The sequence below is a fragment of the Macaca mulatta genome, chromosome 1, assembly GCF_049350105.2.
Source record: "Macaca mulatta isolate MMU2019108-1 chromosome 1, T2T-MMU8v2.0, whole genome shotgun sequence".
In the NCBI taxonomy this organism is placed as follows: Eukaryota; Metazoa; Chordata; class Mammalia; order Primates; family Cercopithecidae; genus Macaca; species Macaca mulatta.
Window position 1 is genome coordinate 104140491 of NC_133406.1, and position 22274 is coordinate 104162764.

At 40.9% G+C, this 22274-nt stretch overlaps 1 protein-coding gene across 11 annotated transcripts in view; it reads right to left on the reverse strand.

The window, feature by feature from the left end:
- The window catches only part of DDR2 (discoidin domain receptor tyrosine kinase 2), a 160725-nt gene that overhangs the window by 42136 nt on the left and 96315 nt on the right, over positions 1-22274 (reverse strand). For 8 of the 11 annotated variants that reach the window (XM_015114088.3, XM_077939434.1, XM_077939429.1 and 5 more), the window contains one exon: positions 20825-20933. The exons of the other annotated variants lie outside the window; for them this stretch is intronic. In XM_015114088.3, the coding sequence (XP_014969574.1) occupies positions 20825-20906 (82 nt within the window). In that variant the 5' untranslated portion in view covers positions 20907-20933. The remainder of the gene's footprint in view (positions 1-20824; positions 20934-22274) is intronic. 11 annotated transcript variants of the gene reach the window in all.

A 22274-nucleotide genomic window follows, 5' to 3' on the forward strand; every position in this document is an offset into this window, starting at 1 on the left:
CTGCAATTAACCAAAATTATATGCAGGAAGTTTTGGCAAGAAACATGGCCATATACCCACAGGAACACTTCTATGTTCACCATCTGATATACTTTGGCTGTGTCCCCACCAAGTCTCAACTTGAATTGTATCTCCCAGAATTCCCACATGCTGTGGGAGGACCTAGGGGGAGGTAATTGAATCATGCGGGCTCGCCCGTCTTTCCTGTGTTATTCTTGTGATAGTGAATAAGTCTCACAAGATCTGATGGGTTTATCAGGGATTTCTGCTTTTGCTTCTTCCGCATTTTCTCTTGCTGCTGCCATGTAAGAAGTGCCTTTTGCCTCCTGCCATGATTCTGAGGCCTCCCCAGCTATGTGGAACTGTAAATCCAATCAAACCTCTTTTTCTTCCCAGTCTTGGGTATGTCTTTATCAGCAGCATGAAAACGGATTAATACGCCATGTGGTATAGTTTGGATATTTGCCCCACCCAAATCTCACACTGAAAAGTAATCCCCAATGCTGGAGATGGGGCCTGGTGGGCGAGGCGGGGGTGTTTGGATCGTGGGAGAGGATCTCTTATGAATGGCTTGGGCCATCCCCTTGGTGGTAAGTGAGCTGTCGCTCTAAGTTCACAAGGGATCTGGTCATTTAAGAGTGTGAAGTCCCTTCCCCACCACCCCACTCTCTCCTCTCTCTCTCTTGCTCCTGCTTTCACCATGTGATATGCCTGCCCCCACTTCACCGTCTGTGATGATTATAAGCTCCCTGAGGCCTCCTCAGAAGCCAAGCAGATGCCAATGCCATGCTTGTGTAGCCTGCAGAACTATGAACCAATTAAGCCTATTTTCTTATAAATTGACCAGTCTTGGGTATGTATTTATAGCAATGCAAGAACAGCCTAATACACCATCCACTATGATTTCCAAGTCAGTTTTGAATCAAGAGATGAACATAGGAGTGTAGTATTATTTTGTCTATTCTTATCAAAAGCATAATTTCTCCAGTAGAGGTAATATGTGCCACAGATAATCATTATGCTTGAATCTTAAGGGCAAATCTGAACTGTTTGGGGATGAAGCAACAAATTCTCAAATTCCACTTTCTGAGAAGTGAAATTGAAGGGAAGAGTAAGGATGAGGAAATACTAACGCAGGATGCTAATGGGGCCAACATTTCCAATGGATGAGATCAATGTACTTTTTGAAAATCACACACAGAAAATGGCCCTCTCAGGGGCCTGCTCTAACCCCTCCTCAACACTGATCTTACATGTTGTTGAGTGTGCTAAGTGTTTTAGTCCTTGGCACCAGAGACTTAATGAACAAAGAGAGGCTTCTGGAGGCCTTTAACCTGGGCTACATGCCCAGGTCGGTTTATCAGAACACTCACATTGGCATTTAGGACCCAAGCCCAGCTACTAATAATGTAGAACATCACTTACCCTTTGTCACTGTCACCTGTGTGTATATCTCCCTCAGGCACCTCCTGGGGAGAAGATCTAGCTGTCCAAGGCAGGCATTCCTGGATCTTTTAGCTTTAGTCCATATCACAGTGTCCCTGATTGCCATCTTGACCCTGCTAATAGAATTCTTAACAAGTTGCAAGGTGCTGTCCCACGGCTTACCTTTGCTTCACCCTTGCAATAACCCTATGTAGTAGGCAGAGTACACACTATTACTCTCAAAATATATACAGGTTGAGTATCTCAATCCAAAATTTGATACTTTTTGAACACCAGCACGATATTCAAAGGAAATGCTCATTAGAGAATTTTGGATTTTGGATTTGTGGATTTGGGATGCTTACCTGAAGTGTGTGTGTGTATATATATATATATATATATATATATATATACACACACACACACACACACACACACACACACACACACACTCCAAAGTCCCAAAATTCTAAAATCCAAAACACTTCTGGTCCCAAGCAGTTTAGATATGAGGAAACCAGCAGAAGGCCCACAGCTATTAAGTAGCAGGGATTGACTTAGATTACATTCTGTATCTCTATCCAAAGTTTGTACCAATACACCAGACCTTGGCTTTAACCAAAAGAGTGGCCTGATGCAAGTTTTGTCTCCCAAGAGTCCAGGCTGCCACACAGGCATGTAACTTAGTCAGAGAGCTATTCTCTAGCATCTTCTCTCTCTTCTGAAACCAACGCTGTGTTCAGAGTCCAGTCCTATCTCCAACCCCACTTGCTTATTGCTTTCCAAACCCATGGTTTATTTTAGTTCCTATAAGTATTAAATAATTCGTTAAGCAATTCATTGGCCCTGAGGGAATACAGTGGTAAACAAAACAAAGTGCCTTTTGTCATTGAGTTTACATTCTCATGTGGGGAAACATACAATAAAGCAAATAAATATATAATGTGAGAGAAGATGGCAAGTGCTGTGAAGAAATACAATGTATGCAAAAGGAATAGGCATTCTTTTATATAAAGAAATGAAGGAAGACTTCTCAGATAAGGTGACTTGGAACAGAGACCGGAGTGAAGGGAGACAGGAACCAGGTGCCTCTTGCAGGGATGATGGTTTATGCAAAGGAAACAGCAAGTGCAAAGGTAAACTTGAGGAAAGAGCATGCTTGTTGTGGAGGTGGTTTGAGTTACAGCAAGGAGGCAGTTTACCCAAAGTGAAAAAACTAGTTAAAGTCCTTATGCTAGCATTCTCCTTTTGCAATGTAATGAACTTGTACTCAACTAAAGCAAGCATTTTGTGGGGAGGATAGGGCCAATTACAATGAATGTCTCCTTTCTCTGATTTCTCACATTTTAAATTATCTTTCTTATACTATTAGATACATATTGCTTTGTAAGGTACCATGTGTGAGAGTTCTATCTCCCCTGCAGGTGGCAAAATTTTGAGGGGAATAAAGCACTGTATCTTATTCATTTTTATTTCTCAGTGCATTCTGGGGAGAAAATAGGTATTCAAAAATATTTATTGAAAAAAGAGGTAAATTTCAGAGATAGATGTAAATAAGGAGTAAAGATAACATTGAGTAAAATACAGACTGCCTCTGAAGCTCATCCTCCAGTCTTTTTTTTTTTTTTTTCCAGACTCATTCTTTCAATGACTTAAGCCAAAAATCTTGAGGCCATTCTTGACTCCTTCAATACCCTGTATCCAGTCCATCCACTGACAGAAGATTCTACTGGCTACCCTAAAAATATTCCCATATCCCACCTACTTCTTCTCACATATTTTACTACCATAATAAGCTAATTCACTGTCTTCCATGGCCAGGAATAGTACAATAATTTCCTAACTGGCCTCCCTTAGTCCACCTTTTCCCATGTATCTTTTAGAATGTAAGTCAGATCAATAAACTCTTTTGCTCACACTATTCACAATAACAAAGATATTAAATCAGCCTAGGTGCCCATCAATAGTGGATTGGATAAAGAAAATGTGGGCTGGGCACGATGGCTCACAACTGTAATCCCAGCACTTTGGGCAGCCCAGGTGGGCAGATCACTTGAGTTCAGGAGTTTGAGACCAGCTTGGCCAACATGGTGAAACCCTGTCTCCATTAAAAATACAAAAATTAGCCAGGCATGGTGGTGTGCCCCTGTAATCCCAGCTACTCGGGAGGCTGAAGCAGGAAAACTGCTTGAATCTGGGAGGCAGAGGTTGCAGTGAGCCTAGATCGCGCCACTGCACTCCAGCCTGGGCGACAGAGAGAGACTCCATCTCAAACAAACAAAACAGAACAAAAAAAGAAAAGCAAAGAGGAAAAGAAAAGAAAAGAAGAGAAAAGAAAATGTGGTACATATACAGCATGGAATACTATGTAGTCATAAAAAAATGTAAGTCAGATCATGAAACTCTTCTGCTGACACTATTCACTATAGTGAAGACATGGAATCAGACACCCCCTGGCTGTCTTGGACCTTGTCCTTACCATGAGCCACACTGGCCTCCTTGTTGTTCCTCAAACACACTAAGTATACTTTTCCTTCAGGAATTTTAATGTGCTGTTAAGTATCTAATTCAGTAAAGTAAAATAGAGTTGAGAAAAGAAAAGTGAAATACCACACTGCCCATTCTTTCGTATATTAACATCTCTGAAATCTGGATGCACTTCACAAGCAAATAGTGTCATAGTTTAACTGGCAGTAGCTTTTTTTTTTTCTTTCTTAGAGGCACATAAAGTAATGATGCATCTTAGAGTCGTGAGTTGCTTAAATTCAGTAAAATGCAGTAATGATGATATCCATTTAGAAGCATGTATCAAGTGTCAGGCAATATGATAAGCATTTTCCACCCAATATTTCACGTTTCCCACTAACAGGTAAGTTTTAACTGCAAAGGCCATTCATCGAGTAAATACTAACTCATCTTAGAACTTGGCTCTAAAGCCTGTAATTCCACTGAGCACACAACCCTTGAAAATCAAGACTTCACATCCACTTCTGGTTCTACCACTTATACCATGTGCGATCTGAGCAAGCTCCTGGCTCTCTTTGGGTCTGTTTCTTCATTTGGAAAGCAAGGGAGTTCTATTAGGCTTTCTGTAAGGCAGTGGTTCCCAAAGCCAGTCCATGGACCAATAGCATTAGAAAAGCCTAGAGAGGTTTTAGAATGTATGTTTGTGAGCCTCCTCTTAGAGATTTTGCTTTGGTATATCTGAAGCTGAGCCCAGTAGCCTGCATATGTTTACAGTCCCCCAGTGACTGTGCTGCATAGCCAGGCTCTGGCCCAGGTCCCTTCAGCCTGGACGTGTAATGGTTCTCTGGGACTATGCTGGTCACCAGAGAAAGTCACACTGACAGTCCCACTGGGCTTTCATCCCTGGCTATCATGCATCTCTAGACACTAGGCCATGAATGCAATGAGAGCCTCTGCTTCTTGGAACATCTAAAGTAAACCAAAAATAGGGAATAAGGGTTGCGTGAGGTGAATCATGATATTGTTGCAAATAACTTCTCTTCTAACGTACTGCTCAGTCTGAGAATAGCAACTAAGGAGTTTTATCAGAGCTGCTGCTGCTGCAGCTGCCTTTATGACACACTTCAGTTAAATTATATTTCTTAGGCATTGAAACCCTTTATATTTTGTGCCCTAACTGAACCCATTCAGGAATTTCCCTATTTAACAGATGAGAAAAATGGAGCAAAAGAGAGGTGAAGTGTGTGGGATGGGAGGGTGGGGGTAGATCCACATAGGATATTCTGCTATGTGGTTTCAAAGGAGTGCCAGTTTCCTTCCTGAAGGCTCTTTGATCTATGTACTGTGATTGCATTTCAGTTACCATTTAGAGCTGTGATCCTCCAAATATGCTTCCAGGACCAGCAGCATCAGCATCACCTGGGAACTCATTAGCAATGCTAATTATTAGTCTCCATTTGATCTATTGAATCAGAAACTCTGGTGGGGTTGCTGGGAGTGGGCAGCGAACAGTGTTTTAACCACTCCTCTAGGTGACCCTAATGCAAACTCAAGCTTGAGAACTAGAGGAAGTAGAGGAGGACATGAGGCTTCATTTCATGTAAATAACTTGCTACATGTGTCAGCGCTCCCCTCCTCCTCAACTCCTCTAGCCCTTCCAGCTTACAGAGGGTTTAGGTCAACAGTATGGTGGACAGCAGCATGGCAATGACATTGATGAAAAATGGAAAGGCTCTCCCTGAGTCAGCCTCTGCCTGGAGACCAACATAGAATTCTTGGAGAGGAAGAGTTCAGGAATGATAGGTAACATGTTACTCTCAACAGGAGGAAGTCAAAGAATGAGAAGCAAGCTTGGCCTTTGAGAATCATCCAGTCCATCAGCAAGTTCTACAAATCCTATCTCCTGCAGTCGAGTCCAGCTGTTTCTCTCCTCTATTCTTCCCGTGCAGTGCACAACCTCCATGACCTCCCATCTGAGCCACTATAATGCCTTCTAGCTCTTCTTCGTCATTCCTCTATCATCCCTTCTCAACACAACAGCCCAAATTAGCTTCCTAAAACTTTATTCTGTCATGAACTTTCTAACAGGTTTCCACTCTTGTTAAGAAAATGTGACCCATAAGGTCCACATGATCGGGTCTCAGCCTACACTCTGGCCTCATCTCTGGCTACTCCCTGTTCTTTGCTCTCTACCAAGCATGCTGACCTTATTTCAGTTCCTGAATGCACAAAGCATCTTCCAGCCTCAAGGTCTCTGTGCATGATGTTCCCTTTACCTGGGATGTGCATCCTCCCTCCTTCACTCACTAGCTCCTGCTCATCCTCCAGCTGTCAGCCAGTCACTCCCCCAAGGAATTCCTCCAAGCCCCCAGCTAAGTTAGGAATTTCTATTATATGCTCTTATAACACACTGGTTTTCATAACACTTTTTACACTTGTCATGTAAATAATTGCTTAAGTTTTGTCTGCCCACTCAACAGTATGTGTTATGAGGTCAAGGATCATGTCTATCTTCCTCTGTTGTATCTCCAGTTTCTAGTAGGATGTCTGGCATTAATCAAGTGCTCAATAAACGTCTGTTGAAAAGTGATAAAGGAAGTGTTTTCTGTTGTTCATCATTATAAGTCTTAAAAACAAAGTCCCAGGAGTTTGGTCAAGGGTAGCCTTGGCTAATAGTGTTTTAGCAGACAGCAGATACAGGAAACTTCCTTGTAAGTCTGAGTCATGATATATTTTTTTGCAATCTATCTTTACCTGCATGTATTTAGTTAACAAATGTATTTCTTTTATGAATATGTATGTATTTATTTAATAAATAAGTTTTTGCTGTGTATCAGATGTTCTTCTGAAGATACAGTAGTAAGCAAGACAGATAAAATAATTTATCTCATGAATCTTACATTCTGGTAGGGGAGACAGAAAAAAGACAATAGATTTTTCATAATCAAATACACACAATTTGATTATGTATTTGACAGTAGCTATTACTGGCTCTTCCTATTCAGGTAGTGTGACGAAGCTATGCAAAATACTAAAACATGATATGGGATAGAAGTGCTGATGGTGTGTAGGGGGGCTCTTTTAAGTAACAAACTTCAATGAAGATTTTCTGTTTCTCTTGTGCTTGTTTACCTCCTTGTTGAAATTGTGAGCAATTTTGAGAATAGCAATCATGTCAGATTCTTCCTTTTCTCCCTCAGTACCTGCCAACACACAGCATCCATGAGATGTTCAACACACATCTGGCAAATAAATAAGTAGATGAAAAAGCAGAGAGGGCTACAAGTATTGCACACAATCTCCAGACAACGAAAGTTAGGACGGAGGTCTAGAAATTGGGACAAAGTAATATAAGGATGAGGATAGACAATTCAGAGATAAGAACTTAGTAAATCAGCAATAGCCACATTAAGAAAATAGGCAACGTTTCTCAGTGATTCAGTATGTCCAAGGGCCTTAGAGAAAGGGCACAGGAAAATGGACAAGATGATCTTGGATGACCTTTCTAATCCTACTGAATCTTTGGAACCAGGAGAAGCCCAGGGCAACCAACGTGGCACTTCTCAGCTGTACCAGTGTGGTTTTCCCATTGAATGTGCCTATTTTGGGTAAACTCTTTCTGTGGAAGGGATTTCAGCCAATAGTCAAGACTCAGAACTGGCAAGTTGGCCCAAGCCCTAAATGTCAGGTCTCCTTGCTTTCCCCCAACTCCACTTCCTCGTTCATCAAATCCCACCAGTTTGTCTTTGTTCTATTATGAACTGTAAAGAAGCATGGAAAAGTGGGGAATGGCAAGGGAAACAAGAGACCCTGCAGCAAAGAAGTGTCTCCTGGTTTTTCCTGCTGAGTTGTCTTAGTGGTTTTCTGATGCTTCTGCTACCCAACAATCTCCTGGACAGAGAAGCCAATTCACTCTTCCAGCTTCCCAGAGTGGAAAACTACCAGCACAGGCCGTGGCAGGCCCAGCAGGGAGCTCCAACCCTCCAAGCTCTAGTAGGGCCTGGCAGGCAGGCTGAGGAGAAGCAGCTGCCACCAGTCCCCAGCTTTGCAAGAATTATTTTTCATACTATCCTGCCAAGGCTGACAGTCTGAAAGGGCTGCTTGTTCCATAATGTTTACCATCTCACCACTAGCTCCAGACCACGGGCTCCCTGTCAATGAGTGTCCTATATGCAGCTTCCAGGAAAACACACACATGGCCCACATGAGGCCTGAGGTGCAGAGACCTGACACCTTGGCCTCTCTGGGCCCAGACAAGACTGACTGGGGGGTATTATTGGGGTCAGGGGTCCCAAGCCAGTCTACAATCTAAAGGGATATCTGCAATCATAAAACTTTGGAGTCCAGAAGCAAATTTAAGAAACCAATCCCTCCAATGTCTCCATGTTAAATATCAGAACCTCTGAGGCCCAGAAAGGTGAACTGACTTACTCAAGTTCACACAGAGAGCTAGGGTAACCAGGACTGAAATTCAGGTCTCCTGATCCCTGGTTCTTCCTTCTCCAACCCTAGGCTACCATGGTATAGTTCTTCCAGTTTCTGAAAGGACAAGGTAGTCCAATTAAAGAAGCTGTCACAGAGGCCCTGCTTCCCACAAGTTTCACAGAGCAGGCTATTTCAGACTGGTCCTTTGTGCAGATAAATATTGACACAATGGGATTCCACAGTGGGGCCAAGAAAGATTATTTGGGTTTCTTTCTTCAGCCTACAGGGCTATTCTTTGGGTACAATGGTCACCCGGACCTCTTGTGCACGTTGAAATTCCCCTTAGGAATGGACCTTTAGGATTGCAGTTTTCCTGGAAGCCCAAAATACTTTCCAGAAACAATTCTCGCAGAGCCCCAGAAGGGCAGTCCCCAAGCTGTAGTGGGTTTCAGGGTACTAAGATAGGGATCAGATAATGAATTCTTCTTCTTGGTTAACAAAGTCAGTGAAGCTTTCATAGTAAATAGTACGTCCATCCCCAACAAGAAAGTAAGTTTAAGAGAAAACTGGGTAGCTATGAAGATCAGGAGTGAAGAAGAAAACTGAGGCCATGGTGTGGAATTATGGAAAGTGTATATTTAAGACTTGGCTCGGCCACTTCTGAATTATGGGATCCCACTACCAGTTAGTTACCAAACCTCTATGAACTTCAGTTTCTTCATCTTTAATAATCCTGCCATGCCAAGGTTGTTGTAGAGATTTAACATAATGTATACAAAGAAGTTAGCATACTTCACAGAATGTAATGGGGCTCAATAAATGATATCTAGGAGGAGAAGAGAGAATCATTTGTTTTAAATATTACATTCAATCTTTCTTAAATAATTCAAAGGTTTTATGACCTTAGAAAGGTTACTTAAGCTTTCAGCCTCTCAATTTCATGGTAGTAATGGCACTTGTTTATAGGCATGCCATAAGGAATATATGAGTTAATTCTGTCAAGCACATAGAGCACTAACGTTCAATAAAGTTAGATATTATTTGTTTTTTAATTATTTTTACTTTGACTCATTCAGTAAATTTTGGAGTCGGCTTTCAAAGTTGCATAAGATAAAAGGAAAGAAAGAAAAGAAAGAAAGAAAGAAAGAAAGAAAGAAAGAAAGAAAGAAAGAAAGAAAGAAAGAAAGAAAGAAAGAAAGAAAGAAAGAGAAAGAAAGAAAGAAAGAAAGGAAGGAAGAAAAGAAAGAGAGAGAGAGAGAGAGAGAAAGAAAGAAAGAAAAAGAAAGAAAGAAAGAAATTTGGATAAAGGAAAAAGAAAATAGGAACAAGATAAGCTAGAGCTAAAGTTAATCCAGGAGGTGTACTGCATTTGGTTCTATACCACTGGCTGATGATAAGTTTCAACTTTGGCTCTGAGCTTCCTAGAAATCAAGTCAAAAAGTAAAACACAATTAGTTAACATGAATCGCAGTGGCAACAAAGTATAAATCCACTTTTTATTAATGTCTCTGTTTCTAGGTGGGATGGAGTAATGTACAGTAAGTAATCAGTGCTCCCTCTAAAAGTAACTGGAAGAGCTAAATAAAATTCATAAATCATCTACTTGAAGGAATCTGATTGTTTCTAAGGCAATGAGAATGCAGAGACCAAGACTTCAGAGAAGGGAGAATCTCAGAGAGGTGAGGGAACTTCTATAGCCACTTTCAGCCATTTGCCCATTTGGAGCAGGGGCAGGAGGCTGACTCCAGGTTTGGCACTAGCAGAGGGTCGCAACGGGACAAAATCAGCAGAGTTTTTGAGGGAGACCTGGTATCCCTCAAGCATGCAGCATATCTCACTCAGCACATGTGCCAAATGCTGGGGCTACGTGGAGGAGGAATGTAAGGAGAAGCCCTCTGACGAGGTGAGCTGAGTTTTTGAGAGTTGGACAAGACACAGATTAGAGTTCAGGACCTGGCGGGGAGAGAGAACACGTGGCAGTTTTTAAGAAGCACTGGAAGACCAAGAATCCAGGCTTATATCCTACCAGCTACCCAGAATGAAGACACTCTGCTCTGCTTTCGAGGTGGATTTGCCCCATGCCCAAGCCCAGGGCTCCTCCCATGCCAATACATTTCTCAAGTTAGCAATGCCTGTATATAGACAGTACACATCATTGCATACTTCCTATCTTTAATATAAGTTACAGGAGCCGAAAGATTGAATCTGACTTCCTCCCTTGAAATGCCAATCATAGGATATTTACATATATTTGAGTCAAATTCAACCACACTTTCCTTTAAGTATAACGATCAAAATGCTCCACTTGTGGCCTTTAGGAACAAACATGAAGGCCTCCCCCTCCCCCGCAGCCCCGGGCTGCTCTACCTCTTCAAGGAGATGGGCTCTCCCAGTTCTCTAACACTAGAAGGTTGGATCCCTGCTGCTGCACTTTAGTAGCTTTAGCTAAAGCGGCCTCGGTTCATTATCTTCCCTCTAATTTACTCACTCCATACTCAGCATCTCATCATTTAAAAGGATGATATTCCTAAGGGTTCCTTCTCAGCTTCACAACATCTTTCTGAGATCAAGTCTCACATGGCATCATTTAGATCTTTTTTGTTTTGTTCTTTGGGAAACAAACAAACAAAAGGCCAGGCGCGGTGGCTTACACCTGAAATCCCAGCACTTTGGGAGGCCAAGGTGGGCAGATCACCTGAGGTCAGGAGTTCAACACCAGCCTGACCAACATGGAGAAACTTCATCTCTACTAAAAATACAAAATTAGCCAGGTGTGGTGATGCATGCCTGTAATCCCAGCTACCTGAGAGGCTGAGGCAGGAGAATCTCTTGAACCTGGGAGGCGGAGGTTGCAGTGAGCCGCGATCACGCCATTGCACTCCAGCCTGGGCAATAAGAGTGAAACTCCGTCTCAAATAAATAAATAAATAAATACAAAGAAGCCTGGGAGTTTCCTTAACTTCCTTTTTCCCCCTCCCCCTTCTTATTCATCAAACATTTGTTGATTGCCTATATAAGCCAAGCACTGTCATAGGTGCTAGTCATGAAGACACAAAAGATTATCATTACACCAAAGACAAAGACCAAAATCATAAAAATCTCTGAAGCAGGAAAAAAAAAAAAAGTTGCATAAATTTTTTTAACAACTCATCACCTCCCACTTAAGCTCATAAAAAAACCTCACTGATTTTAGTGTCTTAACTTCTACTTTACTGTGTATGTGTCCAAACCACTGAAAAATTCTGTGAGGGCTATCTTGCCACATCCATGCTCTTCAGAGACCCACAGGCCAAGACTAAGAGCTAAGTCAACAATCACACTATTCTCCCCAGAAAAAAAAAAATTAAAAATTAAAAAAAAAACTATATATATATATATATATATATATATATATATATATATATAGAGAGAGAGAGAGAGAGAGAGAGAGAGAGTAATGGATACGCTTGACCTGAGCACAGGGCCCTACATCCCTTTAGAGTTAGGGTGGCCAGAGTTCAGGACCGTTAGAAGCTCCATTCCCCAAAAGCAACTTTAAGTCTGTCTTGGGGACCACAAAGGACCTTAATGGTCACGAATGGAGTTTTTTTCTCTTTCTTCCTCCGGCATCATCTGCTGGATAGAAACTATTGTTTCATAGTGTTTATTTTCATTTTCTTCTCTTCCAAAAGTAATAAGTCACAGTCTTTGATATTTGCATGTAACTTTTCAAAGCCCATTTATTTCCATTTTCTCATTCAATCCCCTGCAGTAACCCTATGAAGTTCAGAGAGCAAAGTTTATGGAATCCCATGTTATAAATGAGCAAAGTGAGGTGCAGAGATTTACCTAAAGTCACAAAGCTAGATAGTGACAGAGCTGGAACTAGAATCTGGATCTCTTGATCCTCATTGTCATTGTCTAGTAACCGTATCACATGGTCATCACACACTGCTACCAGCACACACACCCTGTTTATAGTATGATCCCTAGGGTCCAGAATCACCAAGCTGGGGAAGAATCTGGACAGAGAGCCCAGGGAGGATTATTGCTTGTCTAATTTTTAGAACGCGCTGGTCCCAGGATTTGTTGAAATGTGATAGCAAAAGGAACGTGCACCCTCGGAAAGACAGCAAGGCATAGCATTATGTTAACACCAGCTGAAGCAAGGCCTTTGATCATAAGGCATTTGTCATATACTGAGTATCCCAAGACTATATGGTTCCTACTTTTGGTCCCATCCTACCCCCATCTTTTCCCTCATGACCCCTCAATAATCACTATCCTGACTCTTGTTTTTCTATTTGTGCCTCTGCGGCTTTTCTTTGGCTCAAAAGCTTTCCCTTCCTCTTTTCACCTAGCCTAGAAAATTCTTTCAGCTCCAGCTAACTCTCATACCTTCAGTATCTCAACTAGCACGACACCAGAGATTTGACCCGATTGGGTAAAATGTGAACATATTTACATATATATTTATGGAATATGTATGTACATATATAAAAATATATATCTAAATATAGATATTTATATAGACATATATGTTCACATGTAACATGTAACACGTGAACATATAGATAGATATATCTATATATACATACATATATACATAAATATACACACATATATTAAATATTTATTATAATGTTTATATTGCTTTTTATCCTGTATATATATTGTTTCATATCTTTTTCCTATTTTTTATCTGTATCAATGTTTCTTACATACTTACATCACTATACTGTATATTCTGATCTTATAGACTTGAAGCTCCTAGAGTTCTTGTCAGCTTTCAGAAAAAAACATTAATAAGCAAATATGTGAAGCACCAGTCATGCACGGCCCTAATGGCCCCAGTGCCTGATTTCCATAGTAAGCAGGGTCCCTGTCTCCTTGTCTGCTCCTGCCAACACTGTTGTTCTTTTGTAGACTCTTAGTCTTTCCACATGAGACCTCTGAGCAAACCTGAGCTCTGCAGGTGGTTGTGAAAACTGAGAGGTCCAGAGAAGGGACTTTGTGTGAAGCTCTTCCTGCAGTCCCATGATCATGTTCCTGGCCCCAAAGTTTAGACTCAAGGAGACTAGGTCTCCATGGGCCTCTATCCCTACTGACCACAGAAAAAAAGTGGAGCCTTATTTTTTCTTGCATTACTTTTAGCTCCTGTGACTGCCTTTTACAAGTTAGGAATCCAGGCCTCAGAATGTAAAACAACAGGGTAAAGGCAAAGTTTTAGGGTATGAACCGGGAATTCACCTGGCTACTTTGGATGGAAAGCTGATGATGCAGTAGATGCATTTGGAACCCTTTTATCCCAAGATACAAAGCCCAGGAATTAGGAGAAGTCTGCCCTCAGAGAAAATGAAATATTTTTACAGTTAAGTTAAAATATAGAGAACAGTATAGAATAATGGAAAGACTAATGAAGTCTGCCATTATCACAGCACAATATACAAAATTAAGGAAGAGGACAGAAGTTCTAGCATTTATTAATCACATTCTGTGTGTTTGATGCTATGCTAGGTACTTTACATATATTCTCTTACTCTTTGTAACAGCCCTTAAGGCAGCGATCAGTGATAGGTGTCAAGACTGCGGTTAGAGAAGCCAAAACTCTGACCGTGCTCTCCCAGCAAGTAGGCAAAGACTGATTAGGTCCAGTAATAGTGTTTTCAAACATGTTTCTTCCCATCACTTCATGTCCCTAAACCTCAGTTTCCTCATTCGTACAAGATTAGATTAAATCAGTCATTCTTAGCCTTTTCTGGAACTGGTCACAGAGTCTTTTGAGCATCTGATAATAGAAAATTTTTTCCTTCTGCAAATGTACTTTTGTTTTCGTACATTAAGTTTGGAATGCAATTTCAGGGGATTCACAGGTCTCTGTAGCCCATTCATGGCTGGTCCATGAATCTGGGGTTCCTCTGCCTTGACATTCCTTGAGTCTCACACTCCACAGGCAGTAGAGCACAGAGGTCAAGAGCATGCTTGTGGCCGAGTGTGGTGGCTCATACCTGTAATCCCAGCACTTTAGGAGGGTGAGGTCAGGAGTTCAAGACCAGTCTGGCCAACATGGCAAAACCTCTTCTCTACAAAAAACACTCAAACTAGTTGGGTGTGGTGGTACATGCCTGTAGTCCCAGCTACTTGGGGAGCTGAGGCAGGAGGATCGCTTGAGCGCAGGAGGTCGAGGCTGCAGTGAGTCATGTTCATGCCACTGCACTCCAGCCTGGGTGACAGAGCAAGATGCCCTCTCCAAAAACAAACAAACAAAAAACTATTAACTGATACATTGTTGGAAATTTGAAAAAAGGGGATAAAGAAAAAAGAAGAAGTAGAAGAAAAGAGCATGCTTGCTGGAGCTGGGTCGAATCCCAGTTCTGCCACTTAGCTTTCTCTATAACCTGGTGTGAGTTACCTAATGTTTCTTGGCCTCACTTTCTCCTCTGTAAAACTGGAATAATACTACTACTATTATGTAATAATACTAATACTAATAAGGTTATTGTGAGGATTAAATTTGTTGACACCACTTAAAATGGTACCCAGAATATATTAAGTGTTCATTGAATATTCTTTGAATTTTGAATTCTCTTTTTCCCTATTCAGCACAACCAACGGAGCTCAAGGGGCAGATGAGTTTCTGTTTTACCCACAGAAAGACTCTTTTACTGGCAGGAAGGATGCCAAAGGCAACTCTCAGGCGTCAGCCTAGACTTAACAAACACACAAGCAAGAAAGAGCCAATTTGGGCAGCTTCTAGCATTGCTCACTTAAGATAAATTCAACCAAAGAGGTCTTTTGCCAGCCTTTTATGTCTTTGTCTCAGGGCCCTGTTCAGGCCATCTAACACACAGTCTCCCCTACCACCCACCCCCCACACACACATACACACAGATCACAACACTAGTACCTCAGGCCTAGTTTCACAAACCTGAAACTAGCATCACCTTCTCATTAACAGACAAGGCCACATAAACCTTCTCAGCACATCTCTGGGAACATGAATGATGAGAACCCAGGGAAACAAAAGTGAGTTTCCAATTTGGAAATATGTGTAGGTGAATTAACACATAGCAGCCTTGGTGGAAGACAAGGGAGAGGTGATAAAGGGACAATCTGGTGCAGAAGGGAACTAAAGCATCCCTGGTGCTTCAGTTTCTGGGTAGGGGTAAGTTGGCCCTGCAGGGCTTCTAGCTCCAGCCTTCCTCATTTAGCATAATGAGACTAGGTGTGGGCACTGTATATCCTATTCATCTGACTCCATTCTTTGGCCTCAGGCTGTCCCTCAAACCTCAATTACATCTCACCCCCATAAAGGTACATTGGAAGTTGGTTGCAGAAAGGAAGCCATGAGGCTGCGCAGATACACATGATTTTTAGATAAAGGTCACTTCAGCACATCGCTCCCTGAGGGCCCAGGTGGAAATCACCTGGGGTTGGGAGACAGGTAGCACTGCGTCCTTGTCTTAGCTTTACTATTAGCTAAATGTAGAGCATGGGCAAATCACTCACCTGTTTTGACTCTATTTCCTCATCTGTAAAATGAGGAAGAGTGACTTAGATATTTCTAAGGTCCATTCCAAAATGAATAGTCTAGAAATTCTAGTTGTCTGACCCTAAGAACTCAATGACATGTGGGATTGATGCTGGAAAGAACAAAAACCATAGTGGTGCACCTAAAATAAATTTGGGGCCAGCAGGAGAAAAGCTCTTCCTCTCCTAATCCCAAACCCTGAATGGCTTTGCCACTCTTTTTCAAAGTGGAAGCATTCTGAATACCAAAAGGGGACTCCCACCCCAGGACTCTGAACTGGTAGTAAGTTGCCTGCTTCCTATGAGGGGAAAGTGTGAGATGAAAATGGGAAGTCCCAGCACTGCCGTGCCCCAGCTTTGTACCATGGATCCTAAAGGCCTGGTTTGCCTGTTGAGAAGAAGAGATGTTTCTCCCTTTCCTAACCACAAACAATTGTCACAGGCCAAGTCAGGGGAGTGAGAATAAGCACCCCTGTACTTTTTATACACAACAGTCCTCTAGTTGGCTGAGTGGGTCCCAGGGCTTCAGACCGCTGGGCTAGAATTTCAGGATCATCAGGATACTTCTGTTCATCCTCCTATCTGGAAAAACATAAGGTGCCAGTTCCCCACCAACCATTGCAACAGTGGTTTTATGACCCCTAGGGGAGCCTGACACTGGTGTACACTCAGACAACTACTGCAGCCCAGTATTTTAGTACATGATTGTGGAGTCTAAAGAGGTCCCTTTCCCATGGAGATACCCTTAGTTCTCCTATCAAGTTTGGCAGTCCCAGCCCAAGTTGGAAATAAGGGAAAACTTGACTCAAGGATCCCACAGAGGAATGGATCCCCTACATAGCACTGCTGGCTCTCTCACTCATTACCCTCCACTAGGAGCCCCACATGTTCCTCTCCCTCCTCTCAGCCATTGCATATGCTGTATCTTCAGCCCGAAATGCTACTTCTTGGCCCCACCTCTAGAGCAAAAGATGCACTGGAGCAGGGTGGCTTGTAGCACTATGATGCTCCTGCAGGTTAGGCTAGGGCAGGGTTTCTGCACTCACCTGCCACTAAGCAGAGTTTTAGGGTTTAAAATTTTTAAGTATTTATCAGTCACTTCCTGTGTGCTTTACCCCAAAGGCAAGATTCTCCTGAAATTCAGACTTCACATCCCTGAGCCTGGGAAGTGGTAGGGAGTTGGAAACAAGTAGTCTTTCTTGCAAAAAACAGCCATGCAACTTCAGGGGCTATACCTCCAAGTCCAAAGCCCAACAAATCTTCCAGTATGTGCTATAAAGTTCTCACACCATAAAAATCACAGCAATTTTGTAGCGGGAAGGGTACCATAGATTATCTAATCCAACTTAATCTTACTACAGGCGAAAAGATTAAGGAAGTACAAAGAGACACATAACAACGTCCTCACTGTCACACAATTAATTTATGACCAAGTCAGGATTATAATTAGGGTTGTTACTCAAAAGTAAGCTAAATACTTTTTTCTAAGTTAACTTCAAATCATTCATCAGAACTAATAACATTGCAACCATCTGCTGATTTGTAGAAATGATTTTCAGAAATTATTGGGATGATTATTTGTTTGATTTGGATGTCACTAGCTAAATGGTATTTCTGATCCATGATTTGGATATAAGAAACTGCCTCAAATTCTTCCAGTAACTTCCCCCACTGGATGAATGATGATTAGGTTCCAGTTCCTGGTGCACCGTTGCAGCTGGAAGATAGGTGAGAACACTGCCCACAATTCAGGACTATGTATATACAATTTCATGTCAGCATTTCCCACAAAGTCTTGCATAGCCTACGCTGCAGGCCCCTTTGACAATGCTGCCTTTAACACTGCCATTACTGGAAATGCCACTAACACCACGTGCCTCACTGCCTACTTTGCCAAAACTCAGATGCTTTAGAACAGTGAGCCAAGAGCTCTGCTGCCTTCGTGCCTCGGCCGACTATCTCTGTCATACCACCAATACTCTGCAGCCTCCCTGGATGACACCAGTGAGACATTTATGATTTAAAATAGTAGAGAATTTTAAAAATATAAACAAGATTATTTATCCTCTCTTGGTATCTGCTGAGATCCCAAGATGGGTATTTCATATCATATCATATTCAATGTTTCTGCTATCAACTAAATCATGCTAATACTGAAGGCTTATTGACCAATAGTCACTGTAAAATCTTCAACAATGAGCTTCAACTAATTATTATTTTATTTTTATTTTATTGAGTTTAATGCTTAGCACAGTAACTATTAACCAACCAGTATTTTATATGTAATAACCAACTAAAATGTTTCGATAATTTAATAATTGGTTGCATAATGGATTTGCTTATAACCCAGTCTCCTGGCTTAAGTTCTATTTGTTATATCATGTGGCCTCCCTATGGGAAAAACCTAACTGGCCAAGAATTTACTCAGTCTTTCAGTGCCTTCAGTTACCTTTCAATACTTTCGGTTATAGTCAGTCTTTCAGTTGACACCAGTAAGGACTCCTGAAGAGTCATCCTTAAATCAACATGCATTTGTTATATGTTGACTTTATGCTCAGCAGTGTGCAAGCTATAAAATTCCATGAGCCTCAGGATTCATGATAGACTCTTCATCACTGATAATGAATGAAAATTTCTCATCTGCCTCAAACACTCGTCTCTGGTTTGACTTGGTAAAATAGAAAGAAATGGCAGAGGGAAGGATTAGTCCTTCAACATGTCCTGTTTTCCTATAAAGGTCTTTGCAAATCGAGATGTCTGTTTCTTTTTCCCTGTCAGAAAGAGCCAACAGAAATACCTGACACCAGAAATAGAAAAAAAAAAAAAAAAAGTAAGATGACTATTTGCTGTCTTCAAACAGTCCATTTCCTGTTCAGGGCCACAGTGTGGACTCTAACACAGAAGATTAACTCTCCTGGTTAGTCATTTAAATGTCCTCATGGTATGCCAGTCTCCGTGAGTATGCTTACCACCAAAACATCCCACCACTCCATGCACTCACAGCACTCTTCCTTGGAACTCAGAGCATGAAGAATGTAGTAGGAGGCAACCAAACATCAACAATTGATTGAGAGGAATACAGAGCAGAAAAAGGAAAAAATGGTACCCAAGTTAGGATCTGAGATGCAACAGCTGAGCTTATTATGAGAAAGTAACAAGGCACTGGGCTTCTTCAAACAATTATTCTTTGATTTTAAGGAGTTTTGATTGTATTTCCTATTGAAGGTATAAAGAAAAACCCATGTACATGGAACTTTTGTGGAAGGAGGAGAGCAAACATTTCACAAATGAACCCTTATGCTATGAAGAGGACAAAATTAAAGCACCCTCTAGAATCAAAATATAGCATGCAACAACTGGAACTCACATATACTGCTATGGGATGGTAAAATAGTAAAGCACTTCAGAACAATTTTTGGAATTATGCAGAATGGTACATCATATGCTACACATATGAAAGTTCCACTTCTAAGTGTATACTCAAAGGAACTGAGTACTTATCTCTACCAAAAGTTTTATACAAGAATAATTATAGGAGCTTTGTTCATAATGGGCCCAAACTAGAAATTATCCAAATTCCCATCTACAGTAGATTGGCTACATAAAATATTCAAAGTAATATACAACAATGAAAATGAATAGTTGACAACTGCATGCAACAGTAGGATGAATCTCATAAACAAAATGTTGAGTGAAAGAAGCCAGACACAAAGAGCATTTATGCATCATCTAATTCTGTGTATATAAGTACAAAAATGGGCAAAACTCATCTATGTTGCTGGAAAGCAGGATAATGGCTACCTTTGGGGGGTGGTGAGAAAAGTTACTGGAATGAAGCATGAAGAGAGCTTCTGAAATGCTGGTATAGTTCTGTTTCTTAATTCGGGTACTGTTTAGATGTGTTCAGTTTATAAAATTCATAAAATTCAACACTTAAGCTGTGTATACTTTTCCATGTTCATATTTGTGGCAAAATGAAAAAAAAATGACTCCAATTCTTCTCCAATACCTGCATCCCAGATCTTTACCATCTAATTTTTTGTGCTCTCCCACTCTGACTCTGGGCTTGGCCACATGAATTGCTTTGGCCAATGCGACGTAAACATGATTTCAGCAGTGACTTGAAAAATGTTTGAATATTCTGGCTTCTGGTCTTGTTCCTGTGCAATTTCCAGGAAAACATACCCAGGCTAGTCTGCAGGAGGATGAAACAGAGCACAGCAAAGTTGCCCCATTCATCTGTGCCGCGGCCATCCTAGATGAGCCAATAGCCAGCTGACTCTCAGTTATGCTTGAGTGAATCAACACAGAATAGAGAACAGTCCAAACTAGTCCAGCTAGGAGCCAAATAAATGTTCATTTAAAGACATTGAGCTTTGGATAGGTTGTTAAGCAGCATTATTGTGTAACAAATAATACAATTATTTACTTCCATTTAAACTTTAAAAGTGCATGTAATACAACATAATCCCACAAAATTAGGCTCAAAAGATTCTCCTAACCTATTTATTTTGAGCATGGCCACACCCTAGAGGAAAGAGAATCTGCCTGAGATCCCACAGGACCAGGATCCCAAAAGCATAACAGGACATCCAAGCAAAATCAAAGCCTAAGACAGCCAGAAACAACTCGTAAACCAACCTGAAGAAGTTCTCTAAGACATCTAAAAATTCTGTCCTGTTTTTCTCAGAAGATGCAGAAGCAAATGGTTGCTTCTGCCACCTCCCATTTTTTAAATGCCCTCTTACTGCACCCTACTCTATATAAGAAAATCTTTTACAATATTCAACAGGTTGTATTAAAATACATATATATGTGTGTGTATATATATACGTGTGTGTGTGTATATATATATAAAATATTAGTTTTTGTTCCTATTTCACCATGGAGAAAGAACTTTGTAGACCCTCTTGGCAGCTTTTAGACCCACCATTGAACATTGGTGGGTTTTAACATTCTGCCGGTCTTCTAGCATATAACTGAGTAATAGCCATGTTACCTGGATTAACCTGAGCTTTTGCAGAACTCAAGATAGGCAGCAGCAGGAACAGCACCAAGAGCATTCTGGGAATCAGGATCATCTCAGAAGATGGTGTTGGAACTGGAGTCTGCCGCCAACCAATAATGCAAGAAAACAGAAAGGGAAGCAGAGGAAATGAGTGAGGCAGATACTGCCAACATGAATGAATACACTTCTCACAGTTAATTTTGTGTTCCTGCAGTGTTTATTTTTATATATGGGACTTCAAATCATAGACTTTGGGAGTTGAATGGCACATCCAATAATCACCTAATACAAGAATTTTCAAACTCTATCAGATTGCACACTCTTGAAATTTAAATTAGCAAAACTACAGTCAGACAACAAAGTTTTCCTAAGATAAATACTTACCCAAATGGTGAATAATGGCAAAGTAAAACTTATATTTATCATGTAAACTGATGTTTTCAAAATCTTAATACTGATTCCAATATTCAACCAAGAGAAACATTCAATACTTTTAATGTTTGCCTTTCAAAACATATACGTTCAATATTTATCCCGATTCATTATCTCTGGAGTGATACCTGGGATTCTGTATTTTCAGGTTTCCCCAGAATGATTCATATGATAATAGATTAGATTTGGAGACATCAGTATGAACTCATGTTTAGCTTAATAAGGATACAAATAGTTACATACGGAAATATTTGTAGACATGTGTATATGTCTGGGTTAGTATACACACATATGTTCCATCCGCTGAGAGGGCCTAGAGGCAATGACATCCCAGTAGCAATGAGAAAACCTAGGCTCAGATCTTGATTTCTAATAACCATTCTTCAATAAAAGGAGACAGGATTCCTCAGGAAAATGGCTGATTCTGGGAATGGAGCAGAATATACACAAGATAGACTTGGAGTATTTTTAGTGCCAGAAATTGAGAAAACGTACATGCAAAAAGATTATGGGGGATGTCAAAGGGACACAGTAGCCCACTTAATGAGTTCCCCCTCCAAAAAAAGTAGTATTGAATTATAAACCAAAGAATAAAATAAATATCCATGAGTCCATGCTGCTATAAATTAATGATTGAATAAACAAATGGGGAGAATAGGCATATTTCCAATGCAAAAGAATTCCAAATAATTTATGTAGATAATCTGCTCTTAAGGAAATGAAGCATTACTATCTCCCTTCCCCAGCTCCTTAAGAGTTAGTTGCATGTAGTTACTTTGTCCCAAGAAGTACAGCGTAAAAATGGAGAAAGAAAAAGTGTCACTTTTCAGTGGAGGAATCTGACAAACACTTCCTCAAGACAGGGTGATCAAGGTTAACACCAACACTGATAAGTCATATTGATGGTATGTGTACTTGATATTATGTGATGAAAATGACACTTTACCTCTGTGGTCTTCCACCCAAAAACCTATTACCTCAGTCTACTTATAAAAAAATCACCAGACAA